The sequence below is a fragment of the Oryctolagus cuniculus genome, chromosome 3 (genome assembly GCF_051225735.1).
Source record: "Oryctolagus cuniculus isolate XC-2025 breed Fujian yellow rabbit chromosome 3, ASM5122573v1, whole genome shotgun sequence".
In the NCBI taxonomy this organism is placed as follows: Eukaryota; Metazoa; Chordata; class Mammalia; order Lagomorpha; family Leporidae; genus Oryctolagus; species Oryctolagus cuniculus.
The window spans coordinates 62098059-62124138 of NC_142869.1; the positions used below are offsets into that span (position 1 = coordinate 62098059).

General features: G+C 44.7%; 1 protein-coding gene across 2 annotated transcripts in view; it reads left to right on the plus strand.

The window, feature by feature from the left end:
* The window catches only part of CCDC141 (coiled-coil domain containing 141), a 202735-nt gene that overhangs the window by 114552 nt on the left and 62103 nt on the right, over positions 1 to 26080 (plus strand). For both annotated transcript variants that reach the window (XM_070070578.2, XM_070070581.2), the window contains exon 8: positions 9883 to 10055. In XM_070070578.2, coding sequence (XP_069926679.1) covers positions 9883 to 10055 — 173 coding nt within the window. The remainder of the gene's footprint in view (positions 1 to 9882; positions 10056 to 26080) is intronic.

The window sequence follows — 26080 nt, forward strand, 5'->3', positions numbered from 1 at the left end:
GCTAGGACAGGAAACTGAAGCTTTCCATCTTCCTACGGATTGAACTCTCAGGAACTCTGAACCCCATGGGTGGTGGGATCCAGTGCTCTAATTAGAGGCCAAATCGGGTTTTGTGTGTTTCCAGCCAAACTCATTCTTTACCCTCTGGACCCGTGAAGGGAAACTTTCAAGGTTCTGCCGTTTGGGGGTTTTCTTGTTTTGTGTTGTTGAGTATTTATTCTCTTGAGTTAATTAGTCATAAAGCAAACAGGATTGCTTATTAAACGTCTTTGTGGAACAGCATGGTATAAGAACCAATGATTCATGGTTCTTGCTGAAATTATTAGTCTCGTAGATACTTTAAAAAGAATACAGTGTGCCGAATCCTGATGTCATCTCTTTTTGATTTGGTGCAGCCTGCCTTGGCTCTTGTACTTAATGAAGGAAAAAAGGAAAGGTTTTTATTAGTGTCTTAAAGAACAAAAAAAAAAAGAAAGAAAGAAAGAAAAAGAAACAGCTCCTTAGTATTTTCCAAAACAGGGCTGAAAAGAGCTAATCTGATCTGTCTGTGTATCTGCCTAGGAACTGAGTGATGCCGTATGAAATGTTCAGGAAGAACTAGCACACGGAGGGAGAAACATGATCCTTGTTCCTAATATCCTTCCCCTCTGTCCAGTCATAAAAGTTTTACTGACTTGTACATATAAGGTTTGAAGAAAGACGAGGATGTGAACAAAATGAAAAGGGAAACATTAATTTCCAAGCAGTTTGTGTGGAGGTCACAGTGACCCGTTGCCAGAAATAACCTGCTCTGCTACGTGTGTGACAAAGAGAAGCTCTCCAGCCTGGATCCGGTAGCCCAGATTCCTATGGACATGGTGAATAGAAAAGCCCTCACTTCTATTCTGGGGATGGATTAAGTGACAGCAGTGATCCTTAGATCATTTCTGGAATTGGCACATGGATGCCTCATCAAATTCTGCAGGGGAATGAGAGAAATTAGCTTTGCGTGTGACTCAGGTAATCACAGCAGTATAATCTTGAAAGAGGCTTCCTCTTAAAGTTCAGGAGATGAACTCTGATGTCTGTGTTCTCCAGATTATTAGCATCAGAGTCAGATTGACATCGTGCGATAAGCTCTCTTACAGCTCTCTTATATTCATGGTCCATACATGTATTTGTTGAGCCAAGCAAAGACTGAAATCATTCACTTCCTCTCTACTGCCTTTTTTCTTTCTTTTTTCTTTTTAATTTGGGAGGCTGCTGTTCAATGGAGGAGACGTAAGAGCAAAAGGTCCCATGGGACAAAGCCTGGGCAGCAGGTGGCTGTGTTCTTCTCAGTGTTTGATCAATTATGAAATAGAATAATAGCCAGCAGGTATTTTCTGAGTGTTCACTACATGTCTGCAATCCTGCCTACCTACAGTCATGTCTTCCTCCTTTAATTCTCAAAATAATAGCAAACATGACCTGGATTAAGGTTATAGTGGCTCTCAACATGGATTAAAGATCTAAATCTATGACTTAACACTATCAAATTATTAGAGAACATTGGAGAAACCCTGCAAGATATTGGCACAGGCAATATCTTTTTCTTGGAAATAGACCCCAGAGGCACAGGCAGCCAAAGCCAAAATTAACAATTGGGATTACATCAAATTGAGAAGCTTCTGTACTGCAAAAGAAACACTCAGGAAAGTGAAGAAACAACTAAAAGAATGGGAGAAATTATTTGCAAACTGTACAACTGATAAAGGATTAATAACCAGAATCTATCAAGAGATCAAGAAACTCCACAACAACAAAACAAACAACCCATTTAAGAGATGGGCCAAGGACTTAAACAGACATTTTTTCAAAAGAGGAAATCCAAATGGCCAACAGACACATGAAAAAATGTTCAGGATCACCAGCCATCAGGGAAATGCGAATCAAAACCACAATGAGGTTTCACCTCACCCCAGTTAGAATGGCTTTCACATAGAAATCAACAAACAACAAATGCTGGTGAAGATGTAGGGAAAAAAGGTACAATAATTCACTGTTGGTGGGAATGCAGACTGGTAAAGCCACTATGGAAAACAGTTTGGAGATACCTCAGAAATCTGAATATAGCCCTACCATATGACCCAGCCATCCCACTCCTCAGAATTTACCCAAGGGAAATTAAATTGGCAAATAAAATAGCTATCTACACTTCCATGTTTATTGCAGCTCAATTCACAATAGCTAAGACATGGAATCAACCTAAATGCCTGTCAACAGAAGACTGAATAAAGAAATTATGGGATATGTACACTGGAATACTATACAGTGGTAAAAAAAAAATTCCATCATTTGCAACAAAATGGAGTAATCTAGAAAACATCATACTGAGTGAAATAAGCCAGTCCTGGCCTGCGCCGGGGCTTACTAGGCTAATCCTCCACCTGTGGCACTGGCACCCTGGGTTCTAGTCCCAGTTGGGGCACTGGATTCTGTCCCGGTTGCTCCTCTTCCAATTCAGCTCTCTGCTGTGGCCCGGTAATGCAGTGGAGGATGGCCCCTGTCCTTGGGCCCTGCACCCACATGGGAGACCAGGAGAAGCACCTGGCTCCTGGCTTTGGATCGGCGCAGTGCACCGGAAGCAATGCGCCGGCCATAGTGGCCACTTGGGGGGTGAACCAATGGAAAAAGGAAGACCTTTCTCTCTGTCTCTCTCTCTCTCTGTCTCTCTCACTGTCTAACTCTGCCTGTCAAAAAAAGAAAAAGAAAAAAGAAATAAGCCAGTCCCAATGGGACAAATATCATATGTTCTCCCTGATCTGTGACATCTAACTGAACACCTAAAAGGAAACCTGTAGAAGTGAAACTGACACTATGAGAAGCAATGACTTGATCAGCTCCTGTCCTGGCTGTTGAACAGCTTACTATTTTAGTCTTTTAAGTATTTTCTTTTTCTACTTAATACCATTGGTTGAACTCTTAACACAGAATTATTCTTAGGTGTTTAAATACAATAGAAAATTGATCCCTGATAAAAATAAGAGTGTGAATAAGAGAGAGAGGAGATGTACAGTTGGGCATGTGATCCCACAGACTTGCACCTAAGGGTAAAGCTAAAAATTTGTCATAAGACTCCAAATCCCATTAAGTTGGCAGGTACTAATGCCATCTTACATGTTAAAGTGATCATATTATGTGCATAACTGATCATATAGATAGGATTAAGTGTCAAAGGGATCACATAAATAAGACCAAGTGTCTGGTATTAACAATAGATAGAATAAAAAAGACAGAATGATCCAACATGGGAAGCGGGCCACAGAGCAGACTCATAGAATGACAAATGCCCTAAATAGTACTCTAACCTCAAAATCAGCCCTTAAGGCATTGGGATATGGCTGAAAAGCCCAGGAGGGCATTTCAGGCATGGAAAGCCAAGACACTGTAGCAAAAAATAACCAACATGAAGGATCTCTATGAGTGAGACCCCAGTGGAAAGAAGGGGCTATTAGAGAAGGATGTATTTTTCTCTGAAGGGAGGAGAAAACTTCCACTTTGCATATGGCCCTGTCTAAATACCAACAGAGTTTGTGAACCCAAAAGGCTTCCATAGCCTTGGCAGCTCATGTCAAGATCCCTGGGTGGTCACTGACACCAAAAATAAAAGTGTTAATTGTTAAATCAACAACAGGAGTCACTGTGTACTTACTCCCCATGTTGGACCTCTGTCCTAAATGAGGTGAGCTATGAGAATTAATGGTAAAACCTGTCTTCAAACAGTACTTTATACTTTGTGTGTCTGGGTGCAAATGGTGGAAGTATCTACTTAGTATAGAGTAGGTTTTCTGTATATAAAGTGAATTAAAAACAAATCTTAATGAAAAATGGAATGGGAGAGTGAGTAAGAGGTGGGATGGGAATGGGGGTGGTAGGGCAGGAATGGGGGGGGGGGGAGAAACACTATATTCCTAAAAGTTGTACATATGAAATTTGTATTCATTAAATAAAAACTTAAAAAAATATTTTAAAAAAAGATTATAGTGGCTCCATACTAAAACAGAATAGAATTTATTTATAGGTAAGAAAAACTACTTTGGGGCCAGCACGGTGGCACAGCTGACTAAGCTGCTGCCTGAAACACTGACATCCCATATGAGCCAGTTCTTGCTGCTCCACTTCCCATCCAGCTCCCTGCTAATGAGTCTGGGAAAGCAGCAGCAGATGGGCCAAGTACCTGGACCCCTGTACCCACGTAGGAGCCCTGGACGACATTCCTGGCTGCTGGCTTTGGCCTGGTCCAGACCTGGCCATTTGGGAGAGTGAAGTCCTTTCTCTCTCCTTGTCTATGTCTCTCCCTCTCACTGTCTGGAACTCTACCTCTCAAATAAATAAATAAAAATTTTTAATTTTAAAAAAATAATGTAAAGAAGAAGTACTTTGGAGTTCGTCACTATTTTTGCTGTTCTTCCAAGGAACTTGAAAATTATCTTAAAGAAGTGAGGAAGGAAGGCTCTGACATTTACTTAGGGATTTCCCCTTTATTTCTTCCTTTAGAGAGTGGCTTAGGGGTTCCCAGGCCTGAAAGTGGCCTTGTATCAGGGCTAATTCACATAATTAAAGGTTAAGAGTGGCTTAAGAATGCTCAAGGTAATTTGGTCTACACCAGATTTTTTCTTTAGACAGGACTTTAATCCTCAATTCATAGGAAACTCCATTCTCTTCAGAATGAGCAATACAAATTAAAATATAAAACAAATCGTCAGATACAGTGCTTGTTGCCATGTACTGTTTCAATGAAATGAGTTGTGGAAGGATTGAGAATGTTACCAGATCACTTTATTGTCCAACAGCACCATCTTCTTGGATTTGGACTTCAAGTTCAAAGTATCTGTAATGAATATTTTTCTTTTTGGCTGTCCTATAGATGAGGAAAAATCTCTCAGCCTTTCCCTTCCTTTCCCATCTATAAGAAGGAAAGGCAAATGCTTATTTACAACTGTAAGTTTGTGGGGAGCAACTCGGACTAGACTAAGTTACTGGAATTAAGACTTATTCTATGCATCTGCTCTCCCACAATATGGCGCTGGGAGAGGAGAAAACAGCTTCTACATAGCTGCCTCCAGTTCAACCAATAAACTGTAGGACCTGCTCCTGATTGGAGGAGAGCAGCGTACTCGGCGTGTGGGTAGCAGAGTTGGGATTGGTGGAAGAGGACTATAAAGGAGGAGAGAGACAACATGCACCAGGAACATCTATCTGAAGGAACACCTGAGCAGCCCCTGAGAGAGCCGGCCAGTGGTGTGCCACTCCCCCAGGGAAGTGGGGAAAGTGGCTAGGGGGAACCGCCCTTCCACGGAGGTGGAAGGGCCGGTAGCCAACCCGGGAAGAACCAGCAGCAAACCTGGGGAGGGCCGAGCAGACAAAAGAACAACGCAGGGTCTAGTGTCGCTCCTCCATGAAGAGGGGGAGCAACATAATGGTGCCGTGACTCGGATAGGAAACCTAGGAGGGAAGAAGCGGGAAGAAGTGGGAAAATACCGGAGAGAGAGACTAGCAAAGAGCCTAGGGAAAAGCCGGACGGAAAAGGTGCCGGAAGAAGCTATCGAAAGCCTAGGCATAGACTCGGATACGGACTGTGGGAAAGAAGTTAGGATTGGACGTTAGGATTGAAAGCTGGAAGAAACATAAACTCGGATGCGGACTATGGCGGGGAAGCTAGGAGATTGAAAGTGAAAGTGAAAGCTAGAAGAAACTTGGATACGGACTGTGGGGAGAAGCCAGGAGAAATGAGGGAAGAATATTGTTGGAAGAAAAGTTAGGAAACATACCGGGTAGAGAAAAATATGTTAGGGAGGATGAAGCTGCGAGTGCAGGCTGAAGCGGAGACGTAAGCTATCTTGGGATTCTTCAAGTCAGCCCGGGGAGCAAAAGGCGAAAAGTTAAACCAGAGGCGGAAACGTGGGCCAGGTTGGAATCCGTCAGATTAGCCCGGGGAGCAAAAGACGGGAAGCCAAACCATAAGGCGGAGACGCGTAAGCTAGGTTGAATTCGCCAGGTTAGCCCGGGGAACTTAGATTGAATACCGGTGGCGGAAACGTAAGCTACGCTGTGTGACTCGCGGAAGCCGCCGCGTGCAGAGAGAGCATGGGGCGTGAATAGATAGGGAACGTGGGGCTAGCACGAAGGCCCTGGTGCGGGTGCGAAGGGCGTGGAGACCGCAGAGTGTGCGCGCAAAGCCGAGCCGCGCAGAGCCGGGACGCCGCCGCGGGGCGAGGCGCGGAGAAGCAGCCTCGGGGCGGGCGCCGGGAAGCCGCGGGAAGTTTAGAAGTAAAATGAGAGAAATAGGAATGCTGGCAGATAGAAGTAAAATAGGAGAAACAAGAATGCCCGGAGGTAGAGAAATAGGGAAAAATAAGGCCTCCCCACAACATGGCAATGAGAGAGCTTGGATTCGGTCTGCCTGATTAGTAAGGCGATAAGCACCAGCAGGCAGCTCGACCAGAGTATGAGCTGCAGGTCACCGAAGATAGGCACGAATCAACATCAATAAGTCTCCCCACAATACGGCAATGAGAGGGCTTGGATTCGGTTTGCCTGATTGGTAGGGCTTGTAAGCACCTGCAGGCAGTTCTAGCAGAGCAGAGCATGAGCTGCAGGGCACCGAACACAGGCACGCATCAGCGCCTAAAAACCTTCTCACAACATGGCGAAGAGAGGACCCGGATTCGGTTTGCCTGATTGGTAGGGCTTGTAAGCACCTGTAGGCAACTCTAGCAAGCAGAGCAGAGTGTGTGCCACGGGGCACCAAAGACAGGCGCGTATCAACGCCAAAAATAAAAAGAAAGGGGGATCTGTGGGGAGCAACTCGGACTAGACTAAGTTACTGGAATTAAGACTTATTCTATGCATCTGCTCTCCCACAATATGGCGCTGGGAGAGGAGAAAACAGCTTCTACACAGCTGCCTCCAGTTCAACCAATAAACTGTAGGACCTGCTCCTGATTGGAGGAGAGCAGCGTACTCGGCGTGTGGGCAGCCGAGTTGGGATTGGTGGAAGAGGACTATAAAGGAGGAGAGAGACAACATGCACCAGGAACATCTAAGGGGAACATCTATCTGAAGGAACACCTGTGCAGCCCCTGAGAGAGCCGGCTGGCGGTGTGCCGCTCCCCCAGGGAAGTGGGGAAAGTGGCTAGGGGGAACCGCCCTTCCACAGAGGTGGAAGGGCCGGTAGCCAACCCGGGAAGAACCAGCAGCAAACCCGGGGAGGGCCGAGCAGACGAAAGAACAACGCAGGGTCTAGTGTCACTCCTCCATGAAGAGGGGAAGCAACAAAGTTAAAAATTTTTTTTTAAAAATCCTCATCTTTTCCATGCAAGACTTCTCTGAAACATCTCTTCTTTCTTTGCTTATGGTTATTTATTTGTTTGTTTGCTTGAAAGTCGGGGAGAGATCTCCCAAGTGCCTTTTCCTCCTCCAAAAGCATAAAGTAGCTGGGGCTGGGCCAGGCTGAAGCAGGAGTTGAGAACTCCATTCAGGTCCCTCACGTGGGTGGCGGAGACACAAGAACTTGAGCCATGCCCTGACGCTGCCGTGTGTGCAGCAGCAGAAAGCTGAAATAGAGAGCAGAGTGGGTACTTGCACTCAGACCTTCCGTGTGGGCTGTGGGCATCCAAAGTGCAACTTAAGCGGTGTGCCGAATGCCTACCCCAGAGCCCATCATCCTTAAGCCTCTCATAGTATCCTGTGCCACATGGATTAGTCATATTTGATCAGCAAGGGCTTTAGGATAGAACTAGATTTTGAGTCCCAGATCTGCCACTTAAAGGTATGTGTTACTTGGTGCATTTAACCACTCTGAGACACTGTTTTCCAGTCAGTCATGTACTAGGGATCACTCCTGTCTCCCTCAAGGGCTAGGAACAGTGTGTCTGGAACCCAGAAGGTCTTCAATATTTGTTAACTGAATCAGAAGTACTGTGTAGCGGAGTCGAGAAGCAAGCACATTCATTAAACTGCAGTTATTCATTTCAGCTGCTAAGTAAGTGGAGGGGTTTTATTTTGAACATAGAGCAGACTGGGGAGACATGAGGACGCTGGTGGCAGAACAGAACAGAATATCACCATGTAAGTAAGGACAGTGTTTCAGAGAGTTCATCTGTAAATTCCAGTTTCGACCAGTTATTCCACCAGCAAGCTTATTCCCTAAAATGACAACCAGGTGCAGGGTGTGGGTACATTGCACAGTTTCACAGCTGTGGCCTCTGCACTGGGCTTGGACTGTGTTCCCTCAGCGGCAGCTCCGCCATGCTCCTTTGGCCTCCCCCAGAAGCCCCTCTGTTCTCATTTCTCAGGTTCTGGAATCCTTCCCTAGGTCTGCTGTGGGATCCTCTCACCATTCCTGCTCTGGGGTAGGGAGCTGCCAAAGTCAGGGACTTCTAATTCAGCAGTCTAAGAAGGCTGGACTTCGAGGCCCTTCCTGACTCTGCTCACTGCCCAGCTTTCTGTGATGGGACTGTTCTCCTGATGGTGCACTAGTGAGGTGGCTTCTTCCCGTAGTACTGAAGAGCACCCTGGCAGGACTCCTTGCTGCTCAGCTTTGCGTCGACTTCGCTGGTTCATCAGCTCCCCAGACCCAGACTCTGAAGTGAGCTATCAGGAGGCCTGTGAGGACCATGACATTCTGCTTCCTCCCTCGTTTCTTCCTTGTACCATACCACACAGTCCTCTTTTCTGTCTTGATTAGATGTGTGTTCTTCCATCTTAATACCAACCAAGGCTTCATGGCCAATGGAAAGCTCCTCTCCACTCTTGTTAATTCTGTAAACCTACTCCCCCATGTTGGGTGGTTGATCTGCTAATAAAGAGAGAAAATAATGGAGTTTGGGCTGGCACCACGGCTCAATAGGCTAATCCTCTGCCTGCGGTGCTGGCACACCGGGTTCTAGTCCCGGTTGGGGCGGCAGATTCTGTCCCGGTTGCCCCTCTTCCAGGCCAGCTCTCTGCTGTGGCCAGGGAGTGCAGTGGAGGATGGCCCAGGTGCTTGGGCCCTGCACCCCATGGGAGACCAGGAGAAGCACCTGGCCCCTGGCTTTGGATCAGTGCATTGCGCTGGCCGCAGTGCGCTGGCCGCGGCGGCCATTGGAGGGTGAACTAACGGCAAAGGAAGACCTTTCTCTCTGTCTCTCTCTCTCACTGTCCACTCTGCCTGTCAAAAAAAAAATAATAATAATGGAGTTTAAAAATCCTCTCTCAAGACAATATCTTGGTTTGCAAGGCTGTGTTGTTTCTGCATAATCCTATTTTGCATACGAGAAACTAAATATTACTTTGGTTTTACTCTTTGAACTGCTTCAGAATCAAATTCTAATCTCCTCTGTAGCCAGATGGATGCCTTCACTGGAGTGGGCTGAAAGTCTTATAGTTGAAAGAAAGGGGAGAGAAGTATATTGGTAATTTTTTGACTATTTCCTTGTAGTTTCTTAGGTTCCAATTGGAATTTATTGGGAAACTTCTTTTTAAGAATTGTACTGAGACATTCAGGTCATGAGAGGTTGCATAATATTTTTAAATGGCTCATGCATTACTTGCACGCAGTACAGAATTTACAAAAAGTAAACCAGGCTCTGCAAATTCCATGCAGTTATAACGGTGGACTGTATAGATACATTCTCAACATGAACTGTTTTGGTAATTTTATGGTGTTGACATTTACTTGTGCAGGACTGAGCTGTGATCCTTTCCCCAGAATGGAGCCTTAAAATTCTCCAGCTGTTTTCCAAGACTAAGATTGTTGTATTTTGTTCTGATCAAACGAATAAACTGAATGACCTGGTTTAATGGCTAGTGTTTCGCATCCACATGAATGTAGACTTTAAACTAGAAAAGCAGAAAATGAAAGTCTGTTTTCTTTGGCAGGCATTTGATGTACTTGGAAGAGTTGAAGCTTACCTTAAGCTCCTTAAAGCAGAGGGTTTAAGCCTGCCTGTCTTGGCAGCGAGGCATGAGGAATTACACCACGAAATTAAAGCCTGCACAGCTGATGCTTTGCAAAAAGGACAAACCTTAATCAGCCAAGTAGACTCCTGCAGGTGAGTCAAGCCTATTTCTCCCTCAATGTAGCAAGCTTTTTCACAGTTCCCACAATCTTACAAATAAGTTGCATGATTCCTGCCGCCTTCCACACCCCTGCCCTGCTTCTGATGATTTACCGCATTATAATATGGTTTGAAAAGATCTATTGAATTTTGGTCAACAGTGATCCTGAATACATTGCTCATCCAAAAGTGAGGCCTTATTCTGAGCGTGAGGACTTAGAGATGCTAAAGCTTTCTCTCTGCTCTTTCCAAGGAGGAGAGAGGGAATGAACAAAACAAGAAACAGAGCTGAGTTCTCAATTCCTCTCCTGTACCCAGGCCCCGCAGGGGGTGTTTTTCTCTCTTAGATCATGAGCCATTCGTCTTTCCTGTTCTTCTTTCCTTTCTGGGGGAATAAGAAAAGGTGCTAAAATTCCCTTTCACTCATGACCCCTCCAAACAAAATCCCAAGTAAAGGAAGATGTTATTAATAACAAGAGCCCACACGTGCCAGGTTCCCTGGCAAGAACTTTGGGAAATATCATCTCAGTAATCCTCCCAGCAATGCCACCGGGCACGGACTATTAATGTTTCCCTTTAACAAAAAGGTAACTGGGGCTGATATAGAACCACCCCCAAAACTGGTTGGAGGGACTGCTCTAGAACCCGCAAGACTGGGTCCGCTTGCCTGACAGTCAGAAATTCCATCACTGACATTGGGGTGGCAGAAGAAAGGAGGTGTTTTTTTGTTTATTTTTTGTTTTTGTTTTTTTGCATTGCACAGAGCAAGGAACCATGAAACTGTCACCTAATTCCTGGGCTCCTCCAGGGGTTGGGGTTGAAGCTGGCATGAGAGGTGGATGTTCAATGTGTGTCCAGAGCTTGGTTCGTGGACAAGCAGATTGGGATTCCAACAGGTCAGGGAACAACTCCGAGTTGTTTGTAGGTTTATCCTTTTACTCGGTGGTGGTGAGAAATACACAAACAACCAGTAGCGTGCGAGAGCAGTCAGGCCACAAGCGGTGTCTGCCCTCGTGTCTGTGGATGCAATCAGACATGCACGCAGACATACACGAACACCCACCACCATCCACACATTCGCATCCACGTCTAACCACGCCCCCTCGTGGCTTATGTGGGCTTACTGGTGAAAGTGGCTGGGAGCCAAAGCACTTTCGTAACAGGGCTGTGGCAGTTCCAGCTCTGCCAGTTACCAAGACATCGGATGCTGTAGAGGCAAAGAGGGGCACCTAAAGGAATGGGAACTTGATAAACACCACCGTCCAGACACCAGGCTCCTCGTTGGTTGGCATGCTCACTGCCTTCCTTTGATTGGTCAGAAATATTGTGTTCCTTAGAGAATTTTTTTGATGGCCATGTGGGCTTCAGTCAGCTGGGGAGCTACATGCAGGTGATAGCTACTTTCTGCCCCAGACCTGAAATTTTCTGAAAAGAAACCTCTTAAGACAATACCAACAAGGCATTATCTAGTGCAGAAGCAAATTCCCTCATGAGTCTTGTGATTGGAACCTGTGCCGCTCCCTCAATTCAGTGAGTTAATTTTAGTGAGTGACTGATTTGCTATCAAAAAAGACAAGCAAGGACACTTAAAGGGGTGGGAGTTAGGAGACTGGGCGTGATGGTTCCTGGCATCCGTGTTGGCTAGGAAGCAATGAAGGCAGAGCTCATACTTGGATAGAGAGAGACCACAAACAGATTTGTGCAAATGAATTAATCCTGGTTCTTCATTTTGCATCTCTGTGAATTTCCTTGAGACTCAAAGATACTAAATTCAATGAAATACATAGGATATGGCAAATTTATCATATATCGGAGGCCTTGTTCTGTTCTATTTTAGATGTGTTTAAAAGTGTTGATTTGGTAACTCTGGGGAATTTTCTCTCCATAAGACATCTGAGTCCAGACAGAGGTAGTTAATCCAGGCCTGTTATGGTTGCTGGGAAACCATGCAAAACTAAGATTAGAAATAATCCGAGATCCTCTAGTAAGAGCCAAAAAGTTGAAGCCATGAGAAGGGCAAATGATTTTTCCCCTTTGAAAAACTAAAGGATAACAATTGTAGCTCCTAAGTTTCTTTAGCTTGGCTCCAAGTCATGCGTCAGGTAATAGTGTTGTCCTTCAGGCTGCGTGAGTCCCGGCGTGCTCCCCTGAGGCCTCCAGTATGGGGACAGGGGCTCCTACTCCCCTCCCTGCGACAGGTCCACATTTCCAGAATGTGTAAATGTCTTGGGTCATGCAGAGGATATACTGTGGGGTATTACTGTGCCTGGACTCAGGTTACCTATTGGACGTTGGGCCATATGATGCCTCTTTTGGGTGATGAGGTCTTTAGTTGTAAGATGGGGACTGGTTCCATGTCATCAAAGCACCACCAGTCTCTCTGGTCAGGCTACTCTTTGCTTGTGATGCTTCCCTGGTCCTGGGAAGATTCCTTTCATGCCTGGCTAGGTCAGTATGAGTCAAGGACCCCTCCCCAGAGCCCTGGCGTTCTCTTTCTGCCCAATGGTCCCAACAATTCTAGGTGTCATGGCTTCCCCAAGTCTGATCCCAGTCTTCTCAACTCCTCAAGAAATCTGGGCTTTATTTGGGTTCTGTTTGGGTTCTACCTCTCCAAGATTTGGCCTGGAAATTACCTCCCAGGTAATAAGCCGTTGCAATCTAAGTTTTATCTCAATTGTTTCTGATCTGTCCTGTGCTGCCTATTTTTTAGTGTCTAAAAATTGTTTCAAATATTGTCTGTTTTTCTGATTATTTAAAGCATGAAGATAAATCTAGTCTCTGCTTGTTGACTAGAAACTAAATTTCTATTTTTGGTTTTGATACTTAATTCTGGAGTTAGAAAACTGGCTAAATATTTTGACAGCTGTAATTAATCATATTTGCTCTAATAGGTAATTAATTTTAATACTTAAATATATAGCATAATGCTTTTATTTTATACACATTCTCTCCTTGGCATTTACTGAGCATTTTCAGTCATTCATTTTGTCCTAGTAGATACATTTGTCTACTGAAGTAGTCTGATTCTTTTTGCCTCCTTTGTCCTTTTTGGTTTTAATTTTTACATATACACTGTTTTTCAAAGGGACATCTATAGTTCTGTTTTTGGGAATGCAAACTGGATCTTAATAGAATAAACAATAATTAGCACTACTTCAAGAAACTTGAATTAGGCTGGCGCCGCGGCTCAATAGGCTAATCCTCCGCCTTGCGGCGCCGGCACACCGGGTTCTAGTCCCGGTCGGGGCACCAGATTCTGTCCCAGTTGCCCCTCTTCCAGGCCAGCTCTCTGCTGTGGCCAGGGTGAACCAACAGCAAAAGGAAGACCTTTCTCTCTGTCTCTCTCTCTTACTGTCCACTCTGTCTGTCAAAAAAAAAAAAAAAAAAAAAAAGAAAGAAAAACAAAGAAAAAAAGAAACTTGAATTAATGGTCAGGTAACTGGATTATAAAATAATTCACAATATGATTTCTGCCAACATCTTAGGTATTTAAGCTTTCATAGTGGTTCTAAGGCATTTGGTTGCCCTGAGATTTCATAATATTTTACAAATCAATACTACTTCCATTTAGCAGCAGCAGGATTTGAAGTTAAAGTGAAATTGTTTCTTGGCAAAGGACATTTTTTATTTAGAAGGTGTATATAACTTAGAAATCCATTAAAAATGGAACTGAAATGTATTGGAATCTCAGTTGCAAACTAGTCCCATACATGGTGCCTGATCTCAATCATATGCATTATTGCGTTTGGGACTTGCTTACCTTCCTCATCTAAAGATTCATCTGCTCAAGGACTTGGGTCATTACCTCAGAAAAGAAGAAGAACCCAAGGAAATTTTTTATAGGAAGCTTTTATTTAATAAATATAGGAAATTTAGAATCACAACCACTGCTGGAGTGAAGAGAGAGTTTAAGCAGTGATAAAAAAAATGAGTGGTGGGTGGGTAGGTGTTGACCTAGTGGTTAGGGGCCTGTTAGGTTGCATGTATTCCAGTTCAGAGTGCTTCTGTCCAACTCCTGGTGCCAACTTCCTGTTATGCAGACCCTGGGAGGCAACAGTGATAGCTCAAATAATTGGGTCCCTGTCACCCATGCAGAAGCCTGGATTGAGCTCACAGCTCGATGGTTCAGTCTCCCATTCATGGTGAGCCCTTGTAGACTACATCAGTGGACAGGAGTTTTAGCTCGGTCTTTTCCTCCCTCTCTCTCCCCCTCATCTCTCCCCCCTACCCCCATAAATAAATCAATATTAAATAAATGATGTCATTGGGAATACAAATTTCAACAGGACAAGGTAAATGCTTTTAGGCATCACAATAGCTACCTGGACTTCTGAAGGCCAGCCATGCCACTACTAGAACGTAGAATGCTACAGTTGTTAGTTGTTATTACCAGACACTGGAAAAATTTTAAGAGTTCGTGTGAAAGGATTTTGATTTCATGCGTTCTGAGAGCCCAAACAGTGCCATGACTTTTGAACCTAATTTCTCTGAACCTCAGTTTTGTAAGTGGGAAACAGAGATGTATATTTCATGGAATATTTTTTGATCAAATGAGTTAGCACTAACTCTTGGCATATAGAGAGTGTCCAATAAATAATTGACTAACTTACTTTTTTTTTTTTTAAAAGAAACCTTTTTAGGAAGAGGTTTAAAAACAAAATACTAAGAGTCACATGGTTATCTTAAATGATTACAACAGTTAGTGGTACCCAATTGTCATGCTCATTTTCACTAACTAGGGAAGGTTACATTTGAAAAAGAAAAAGTAAATATTTATCTTATGATAGTAAAAGGCACAATTTAGTATTGCCACAGGTAGTTATGTCAGATATTTCATTGGATTTTTTTCTATTAGTAAAAATAAATGGAATCTTGGAAGTTCACATCTGTCTGAGATGAAGCTTCTCAGTAAATCTGGGATTTTTTTTTGTTATTGTGCATAATTATTACTTGTTAGGCAGAGATTCACACCGTTATTCTATCCTGGAATCAAATACATTTGAAGTTTGAGCAGCCTCACCAAATAAATAGTAATTATTTGTATGTTTCCTGGATTTTTCCATTTCTTACCTGTAATCTGGTGATGATTTCAAGTCATTATTGAATAGTTGTTATCTGTTCAGGGAATAGCGTCTGTCACATACCAAATGCACCTTGATTTGAAAGGTGTTTAGTGCGTCCTTTTGCTCTTAGTCATGTTGCAGGTTGCCTATAATGGTAGGTGATCGTGATCAAACCTGGACCCACAGTGGAATCGAAAGGTCCTGATTTCCAGCCTTCCTAATCTCCTCCAAGGCCTTGTTGCCATCATCCTTGGGTGCCAAGTCTAAAGATAGACCAACAGGAGCCTGCCACCAAGCAGGCTAAGCCACCAGAAACAGCAGGGATTCAGAGTGCTGGACCTAGGACTTTGTGTAAGGGTCAAGTTTCCTTAATGGGACAAACATGGGGAACCTACTTTCTGTTTTGCATTTTTTCAGTGCAGCCACCAGTTCCAAGTTCAAAAATCTATACACACCCAGCAAGACCAAGCTACCTCGTGAAGAATTCATTTACCTTTTCTCTTTGCTAGAATTTAGAATTTACAAGTAAACTTGCTTTGACATTATCTCATTTTCTATCCCTGAAAAAAAGACTGTATCAGTTTTCATTCTGCCTTGTCATGGTAGGCTTAAGTTTATTAGACTCACCCTGACAGAATGTTTTGCTTGCTTGTAACTCTGTGTTTTCTGTTTTGATTCAGTACTTGCTACTTTCTTAGTGTAAATTTTTCACATTGTCACATTTGCAGAGAAATAAAGAGAGGAGTTTAATTTATGTTGCTTCCCAACTCTTCTCTTGGTTGATGTTATAGGCGGGAATGCACTTCCGGTAAACCATGGCCCATTCACTCATTCGTTCATTCCGAAGATATCTTTGAGCATCTTTCGTAAGCCAGGTCTCCAAGTGTCTGGTGTTAGAAGTGCAGTCCCTGTCTTCATGCATCTCATATTCTAGTGGCAAGAAAGCATCAGTCCTAAATGAATCAAATAATGACATGCTCTTACACAGCAATGAGTGCTATGGAAAATATCAGGGTGACGTGGAGTAGAGAGCACTCTCGGGGACCATTTCATACAATGGTCAGGGAAGCGCTCTTTACAAAGAGGCTGCCATGCAGTTAGCTGTAAGATGAGTGGACCCAGCAGGGCAGCAGCAAGGGGTGACAGAAAGAAGGGCTGTGTGGCTTAAGCAGAGGGTGGCAAGGGGAGAAGGGCACAGTGTGAAACCAGAGAGGTGGATGGAGTGGAGACTCTGTCTAAAGACTTATTAGCAGTAACGCTAAACATCTGTAGGTTTTGCATACATTACTGAAGTCTGTCCTCACAGCTGCCCTTCGATTGGGTGCTACCACTATCATTCTCCCTGTTTTGCCGATGAGGAAACTGGGACACAGAAGCTCAGGACCTTGCTCTGCTGCTTGTCTCACAGTAGTAAGAGGTGTAGTCGCTGCTGGAATGCCGCTGGGGACTGCTCTGTTAGGTCCTGGCCCTCTGTCTTTCTATTCCTCTCATTCAACCTTCATAGTCACAAGGAGCCTGGCTGCTCATTTAATATGGATTCTTTTTCACTCTAGTGCATTTAAAATGTACTCCATCAACCTAGTTGCAAGCCAAGTCTCACCTTTCCTGCAAACTTTTTCTTTCTTTCAATTCTTTTCAAACATCATTGTATAAGTATCCCAGTGCTGGGGCTCTGGGCAGTCAAAGTTGTATAAACTTGGCCCCAAGTCTCCTGAAGCCACCAGTGGGGGAGATGCACAGTAACGAGTGTGCTCCAAGCATGAGGCAGTCATGGGAACAAATGAAGGGAGACAACATTCCTAGCTGCGTGATGAGGGTAGGTCAGGGATGGGGTGTGTTTGGGAAGGCCCTGAGTAGTTGTTGAATTTGCTGGACTGAGCTGCGTGAGAAGGCGACACCTGCAGGCCAAAGTGAGCAGGCGGAATACCTACCACACAGTGTTCTCTTTGGATGGTCTCCTCTGTCTTGCTGTAGAACCATCTCCCCATCCAGATGATGACGTCACCTGGAGGGCTGAAACGGACCCTTCTTTAGGTGGTGTTTGCATGTCAGGTGTCTGGATTTGTGGTACTGAGAGCCTGGCATGGCTTTAAAGGACAGGCCCTATCATAGTGAACATAGAAAGATCTTGAAGTGGGAGACAAACAAGGCAGCCCCCACTCCCAGCAAAACAAGCTTAGTTTCCTTGCCCAAGAGATTCATCTAGGATTTCCTTTCATGTAAACGCTATCGAACATTTAAAAACTTGGAAGTAATTGATTTGGAGGCCAGCGTTGTGGGCAGCAGTTTGAGCCACTTCCTGCAATGCTGGCATTCTGTACGAGTACCAGGTCGAGTCCTGCCTTCTCCTTTTCCTCCAACTCCCTGCTAATGCACCTCAGAAAGCAGCAGAAGATGGCCCATTTGCTTGGACCCCTGCCACCCACGTGGGAGGCCCAGATGGAATTTCAAACTCCTGTCTTTGGCCTGACCCAGCCCTGATCATTGCAGCCATTTGAGGATTGAACCAATAGATGGAAGATCTCTTTCTCTGTTTCTTGCTATTTCTCTGTAATTCTGTCTTTCAAATAAATAAATGAAGATTTTAAAAAGTTTTATTTATTTGAAAGGCAGAGCTACACAGAGAGAGACAGAGACAGACAGAGAAGTCCTCCATTTGCTCCCCAGGTCACTCCACAAATGGCTGCAGTGGCTGGAGGTGGGCTGATCTGAAGCCAGGAGCCAGGAACTTCCTCTGGGTCCCCCATGTGGGTGCAAGGACCCAAGCACTTGGGCCATCTCCTGCTTCTTTCCCAAACACATTAGCTGAGAGCTGGACTGGAAGTGGAGCAGCTGGGACTCAAGCCAACCCATATAGGATGCTCGCATTACAAGTGACAGTTCAACCTTCTATGCCACAATGCCAGCCATTGTCCAAACTTATTTAAGCTCTTATTCGATCCCCAAAAGCCCCAGCCTCGAAACCTTATAATGAAGAAATGCCACCACAAGCAGATGCTTAACCCACTAGACCACAGTGCCAGCCCCAAAAGTGATTGATTTGAAGAATTGGATCATGCATTTAGATGATAAATATTGGATACTAAAATTCAGGAAATCACAAAGTTGAGTTCTTATGACAGTAACTCAGCCACTTTCTGTATATTTGTATGTCTGTATTAAGTTGTTGTTTTTAGAAGTTTTGATTAAATGTCAGAAATATAGTCTGGACCCGTTAACACCGTGAAGGATTTTATCATTCTGGAGCTCTCAGTATGGAAGGTGCCAAGGTTCACGTTCTCCACTCAATCCAAGATGGCTACCGTAGGTCCGATAAGAACTCTGCCGGATACTCATCTGCACACATGTGTCGCTTCTGATGCAGGTGGTGAGATGCAGAGTGACAGGGGTCCCAGAGTGAGACACCTGCAGTGAGAGCCAGGATGACTGAAGGGCAGAAATCCCTGTCCTGTGGATTGAGGGGAATTCTCCCGGATGAGAGGATTTAGGAAGAAAAGAAAAGGTGGTAAGAAGGCCTATTGATGAATCAAAGGCCCATCACAGTGCTGTTCAGGATAGTGTAGACCTGAATGCTACCTCCATATTCTGTGAATTCAGAGAGAATTTTAATAATTTAAGGACAAACCCATAATAGGGTATTCTAAGTCCATGTCAAAATGCTTTTAAATGAATATTTAAAGACAGAAGGTATCTTCATAATATTATGTTGGGTAAAAGTAGGACCCAGATTATATACAAGTATATAACATGCGTGTATGTGTGTATTTATTTTCATCCACTTGAAAGGCAGTGTTGGGGCGGCGGTGGGGGGGAGGAGGTAGAGACAGAAATCTTTGATCAGCTGGTTCACTCCCAAAATGCCTGCAATCGCCAGGGGTGGGTGAGGCTGAAGCTGTGTGCCTGGAACTCCATCCGGATCTTTGTGCAGGTGGAGCTGTCGTAGATTTGAGCTATCATCTGCTGCATCCCAGGATGCACTGGTAGGAAGCTGGATCAGCGGCAGAGGTGCCAGGATTTGAATGGGCACTGCAGTATGGGACATGAGCATCCCCAGTGGCCACACCACAACACCTATCCTTTGCAGGTTTCTAATTTTTGTTCATATCCCATTTTCTTTTATTTCTCTTTATGTCTCAGAGTTGTTTTTTTTTTTTTAATTTCAGCTGGAGTACACATATCTCTTGTCAAAGATTTGTTTCAGGATTGCTTTTCTGCATTTGTGTTGGAATTGTGTCTTGCACTCTGATTTGGAGTGAGAGGGGTATGTTCTTCGACTTGCTTCTGCTTGCCTCCTCCCTTCCTCTTTGCTCCTTCCTGCTGAACAATTTGCAGTAGCACCACCTGGACTCAAAGGGCCTGCCATCTCCAGTCAGTCATCTGTTGTTGGATCTGGGTCGCTGAAACTCCCAGGAGATGCTGTTAGGAAGCGCGGGGAGGGCCTGGTGTGGTTCCTGATTCCTCTGCTTTGTCTGGTTACATGGCCTCTCAGCAGCAGATGGCGCCAACATTTTTCAGCCTCTTTCTATAAGGGAAAAGAACCCCAGCCACCATTGCCTGGTTCAGGTAGACTCCTTCACATAGGTTGATCTCTATGGTCTCACAGGAATGGAACTTCTGCCCATCACCACATGCATCTGGACCTGAACTCAGGAGTCCTGTAGCTTCAGCCCCACCTAACTTGCTTTTCTGTTTCTTTATTATTATTATTATTATTATTAAAGATGTATTTATTTACTTGAAACTCAGCATTAGAGAGAGAAGAAGAGGCAGAGAGAGAGAGAGAGAGAGAGGTCTTCTATCCGATGGCTCACTCCTGGGTTGACTGCAATGGCTGGAGCTTTGCTGATCCGAAGACAGGAGCCAGGAGCCTCCTCTGGGTCTCCCATGTGGGTGCAGGGGCCCAAGGACTTGGGCCATTTTCTACTACTTTCCCAGGCCACAGAAGAGAGCTGGATCAGAAGTGGAGCAGCCGGGACTCGAACTGGCACCCATATGGGATGCTGGCACTGCAGGCGGCGGCCTCACTTGCTACACCATAGTGCTGGCCTCTTCATTATTATTTTTTAAAGGATTGATTTATTTTCTTTGAAAAGCAGAATTGGAGAGGGCAAGGGCAAGAGATCTCCCATCCATTCACTGGTTCACTCCCCATTTGGCTGCAGTGGCTGGTGCTGGGTCAGACTGAAGGCAGGAGCTTCATCCGAGTTTCCTATGTGGATGGACTTGGGCCATCTTCCACTGCTTTCCCAAGTGCATTAGTAGGGAGCTAGATCTGAGGGGGAATAGCTGGGACTCCAACCAGTGTCCATACAGGATGCTGGCATTGAAGGTGGCAGCTTTACCCACTGCGCCACTGCTGGCCTCTCTTCATTGTTATTTATGAGTACTTCATGAAGTGCTTGGAAAATGTATGTTGTGCGGTTAGTGTTATGGTGCAGTGGGTAAAGTCACTGCCTGCATTACCAGCATCCCATATGGGCACTAGTTCAAATCGCAGCTGCTCTACTTCTGATCCAGCTTTCTGCTATGGCCTGGGAAAGCCGTAGAGAATAGCCCAAGTGCTTGGGTCCCTGCACCCACGTGGGAGATCCAGAAAAAGCTCCTGGCTTCAAATGGGCTCAGCTCTGGCTGTTGTAGCCATTTAGGGAATGAACCAGCAGATGGAAGATCTCTCTCTCTCTCTCTCCCCCTGTCTCTGTCTTGCCCTCCACCTCTCCGCCCCCCCCCATAACTCTGCCTTTCAAATAAATAAATCAGTCTTTTTAAAAAAAGAAAATGTATATTGTGATATGCATAATATACATGTGGTCTCTGTACCACCCCAGTAATAAGTGCTTACTGATTCTTAGTGTAGCACAGTCTGTCTCCCGTATTATCAGATTAATAAGATTTTATTTTTATGCACTCAAATAAACATATCATTTAGTTCAATTTTTCAACAAGTTTTTGGCAACATCATTGCGTGTGTGTGTGTGTGTGTGAGAGAGAGAGAGAGAGAGAGGGAGAGGGAGAGAGAGAGAATGGTGATAAGAAATTCTCAAAGTATATAACATAGATCAGAAAAAAATGGATTGTAAAAACCTGCATTTCACTTCTGTAGTTCAAATGGTGTTTTTTAAAGTAGAGATGAAGGCCGGCGCCGCGGCTCACTAGGCTAATCCTCCGCCTAGCGGCGCCGGCACACCGGGTTCTAGTCCCGGTCAGGGCGCCGGATTCTGTCCCGGTTGCCCCTCTTCCAGGCCAGCCCTCTGCTGTGGCCAGGGAGTGCAGTGGAGGATGGCCCAGGTGCTTGGGCCCTGCACCCCATGGGAGACCAGGAAAAGTACCTGGCTCCTGGCTCCTGCCATCGGATCAGCGCGGTGCGCCGGCCGCAGCACGCTGGCCGCGGCGGCCATTGGAGGGTGAACCAACGGCAAAGGAAGACCTTTCTCTCTGTCTCTCTCTCTCACTGTCCACTCTGCCTGTCAAAAAATAAATAAATAAATAAATAAAATAAAAAAAATAAAGTAGAGATGAAAATTAGAAAGCAGCAATTGTTTCTTCCAAAATAAAAACATTTGTAGGCATGAAGGGATACTGTTCAGGTTCTTGTTAAAAGACGCATAAAGCTGAAGATGAGATCCCCCCCCCCCATGTTTAAAGTGTAATTTGTCCACAGACGAAAAGAAAAATATGGTCAGCTGATCCTTTCTGATGAGACAGAGTAAACTGTCAAGTGCATACCATCTGGTTCCGCTCCTAATCCAGATGGGCTGCCAATAGTAATTTATGAAAGGTTTAAAAGCAACTTGCCATTCTCCAGAAAGAATCATTAGAACACATTAACACTGGGATTTGCTCCACTCCCCCAGCCCCAGTTCACAACAGATGCAAAGATCAGGCCACTGCTTCCACATGGTAAACAGAACAGGCTATTCTTGAACCAGAAGTGAATATGTCTCTGCTTTTTGAGGAAAAAAGAAACAGTTATTTTTCTTTCCCATACTTCCTCCACTATTGATTCAATGAACAAAGTAGAAAATAGTCCCATTACAAGGTTTCTAACAAATGTCTGAAGAAACCTTCACATTCTTTCCTTACTGAGTATCTCTGATGCTTGGCAAAGTCAATGTCAACATCAGGAAAAATCTGATTACCTCCTGCTCGCCCTACAGACAGTACTATCTAATCCATTCTCGCAGAGAAGGCCCAAAGGTCCGTCAACATTTTCACTGGGAATCATGTTGCTTAGAATCGGTGCCGGCACACCGGGTTCTAGTCCCGGTCAGGGCGCCGGATTCTGTCCCGGTTGCCCCTCTTCCAGGCCAGCTCTCTGCTGTGGCCAGGGAGTGCAGTGGAGGATGGCCCAAGTGCTTGGGCCCTGCACCCCATGGGAGACCAAGAAAAAGCACCTGGCTCCTGGCTGCTGCCATCGGATCAGCGCGGTGCGCTGGCTGCAGTGCGCCGGCCGCGGCGGCCATTGGAGAGTGAACCAACGGCAAAAGGAAGACCTTTCTCTGTCTCTCTCTCTCACTGTCCACTCTGCCTGTCAAAAAATAAATAAATAAATAAATAAAATAAAAAAAATAAAGTAGAGATGAAAATTAGAAAGCAGCAATTGTTTCTTCCAAAATAAAAACATTTGTAGGCATGAAGGGATACTGTTCAGGTTCTTGTTAAAAGACGCATAAAGCTGAAGATGAGATCCCCCCCCCCCCCATGTTTAAAGTGTAATTTGTCCACAGACGAAAAGAAAAATATGGTCAGCTGATCCTTTCTGATGAGACAGAGTAAACTGTCAAGTGCATACCATCTGGTTCCGCTCCTAATCCAGATGGGCTGCCAATAGTAATTTATGAAAGGTTTAAAAGCAACTTGCCATTCTCCAGAAAGAATCATTAGAACACATTAACACTGGGATTTGCTCCACTCCCCCAGCCCCAGTTCACAACAGATGCAAAGATCAGGCCACTGCTTCCACATGGTAAACAGAACAGGCTATTCTTGAACCAGAAGTGAATATGTCTCTGCTTTTTGAGGAAAAAAGAAACAGTTATTTTTCTTTCCCATACTTCCTCCACTATTGATTCAATGAACAAAGTAGAAAATAGTCCCATTACAAGGTTTCTAACAAATGTCTGAAGAAACCTTCACATTCTTTCCTTACTGAGTATCTCTGATGCTTGGCAAAGTCAATGTCAACATCAGGAAAAATCTGATTACCTCCTGCTCGCCCTACAGACAGTACTATCTAATCCATTCTCGCAGAGAAGGCCCAAAGGTCCGTCAACATTTTCACTGGGAATCATGTTGCTTAGAATCGGTGCCGGCACACCGGGTTCTAGTCCCGGTCAGGGCGCCGGATTCTGTCCCGGTTGCCCCTCTTCCAGGCCAGCTCTCTGCTGTGGCCAGGGAGTGCAGTGGAGGATGGCCCAAGTGCTTGGGCCCTGCACCCCATGGGAGACCAAGAAAAAGCACCTGGCTCCTGGCTGCTGCCATCGGATCAGCGCGGTGCGCTGGCTGCAGTGCGCCGGCCGCGGCGGCCATTGGAGAGTGAACCAACGGCAAAAGGAAGACCTTTCTCTGTCTCTCTCTCTCACTGTCCACTCTGCCTGTCAAAAAAAAAAAAAAAAATCAGAACAAAATGATTTGGAATTGACCAAGTTTCTGTTAGCCACCATCACTAACTTAATATAGCTTTGAAGAACAGTATACATTTCTGGAGGACTGATGGAGCGCTATTAATTTATTTTCAGTTCCTCTAAGAATTGCTGGCAAAGATGGGGTCCTATCTTTCCTTTGATCAAATCACTTGCAGTTCAGGCACTAAGGAAATTGCCAATATGCAAACGATCCTTGGTTTAAAGTATTTTAGAATGTTCAAAAGAAAAGTCTGAAATCAGCATTTAGGTGTTTAATGTGAAAATGAGGCAATCCGAGCTGGCTATAACCTATAGATTTGAGTTTTACAAAGAGGAATAGAACAAGCGCAAGTATAGCCCTGGGGCTGGGAGAGTGGAAGCCGTATTGCAATTGGGAATAGGGGAAGGGAAGCAGTTCCTGCCCAGAGAGAGGGGGCCTAGCTGGGGACATCCAGAGAGTGAGATAGGAACTGGTAGAGTAAACAGGATGATGGAGAACTTCTCATACAAAGTAGGGGTCTAAGTGACAAGAGTTGAATACACACTGTGATGCATAGCAGACCCAGGCAATTTCAGTTTGTCCCTCTGAGGCCTTAAATAGAGGAGGGAAGTAGCACTTGAATCAAACTAAACATGATGAACTTGGCTGAATCTAACTACAGATGCTAAAGCATGCCAAAGAAGAAATGAAGAAGTCTCTGAGAAGCCTACAAATTGTATAAGTGGCCAAAAGTACAAAGTCATCATAAAAAACTATTAGACATCATTACCAATGACAATTTTTAAATTTATGTATTTGAAAGGTAGAGTGATACAGATCTTCCATCTTGCTGGATCACTTCCTAAATGGCCAGAATGGTCAGAGGTAGTCCAGCCCACAGCCAGGAGCCTGGAACCCATCTGGGTCTCCCACATGGGTACAGCATTTGGACCATGCTCTGGTGCCCTCCCAGGCACATTAGAAGCGATCTGGATAGGAAGCAAGTAGCCAGGACTCAAGCCTGTGCTCCCATTCTATATGGAATGCTGGCATTCAGTGTACCACAAAACAGGCCCCACTAGTGACATTTTTAATAAGGTGAGTGTGTGTATGTTTTTCTCAATCCTGAAATCTGTGCATTCTCTTCCTTTAAATATTGATTAGAGAGTATTTTGATTGGCTTTGAAAATGTTCATTGGTCCCTTCCTACTTACAAGCCTATGTAGTCAAGGCTGCAAGGGACACTATGTAAGAATGAATGGACATCATCCATCATTTTCCTTTAAAAAATTTACAATGTAAAAGATTTGCATTATAAGGCACAAATCATCACAAAATGAAATAGAACATCTTAAGTCATTGAAAAGCAAAAAGAAAGTTAGAGATAGGGAGGAGAGAGGGAGGGAGGGAGGGAGGGAGGAAGGGATCGAGGGAGAGAAAGAGAGAGAAAGAAGGGGGAGAGAGAGAGAGAGATCAGTCTTATTTGATAGTGATTCATCTAGAATAAAAATATAGGTTGCTGGGGCCAGTGCTTTGGCGTAGCCAATAAAGCTGCTGCCTACAGTGCTGGCATCTCATATGGGTGCCAGTTGGAGTCCAGCTGCCCAACTTTTGATCCAGCTCTCTGCTATGGTCTGGGAAAGCAGTAGAGAATGGCCCAGGTCCTTGAGCCCCTACACCCACATGGGAGACCAGAAGAAGCTCCAGGCTCCTGCCTTTGCATTAGCCTAGTTCCGCTGTTACAGCCATGTGAGGAGTGAACCAGTGGATGGAAGACTTCTCTCTGTCTCTCTCGACCTCTGCCTTTGTTCCTCTGCCTTCCAAATATATAAATAAATCTTTAAGAAATTACAGGTTGCTAAAAAGCAGAAGGAATATGTTATTTGGTTTTGTTTTGTTTTCCTGTTTTTGCTTTCTGTGTTGGAAGAAACCTCAAGACAAATAATTTGAACAAGACACCATGCCCATCTAGTGGGTACTTTGCAAATTACAGAAATTGCATTACCTGGAGAACTCAGCTGATTTCAGAAGAGCATGTCAGCCAGACCAACCCTGTTTCTGTGATAGCCACAAAGCTCAACTCATTAAAGGAAAATGCCCCTGTATACAGACCCAGAAAAGGCGGTGAAGAGTGTGAACTCAGATCAGAGGAACAGGTTCAGATGTTGGCTCTGCCATTTCATAGACGGGCAAGTTATCAGGCATCTCTGTTCCTCCATCTGCTCCTCTGCAAAATGGGGAGAGCAGCTAGACCCAACTCATAGGTGATTGTGATTGGAAGAGACTGCTCCAAACAGTGAGGATGGTGCCTTGTCATAGTAAGAAACTCCATAATTATATTATTAGTTATAGTTA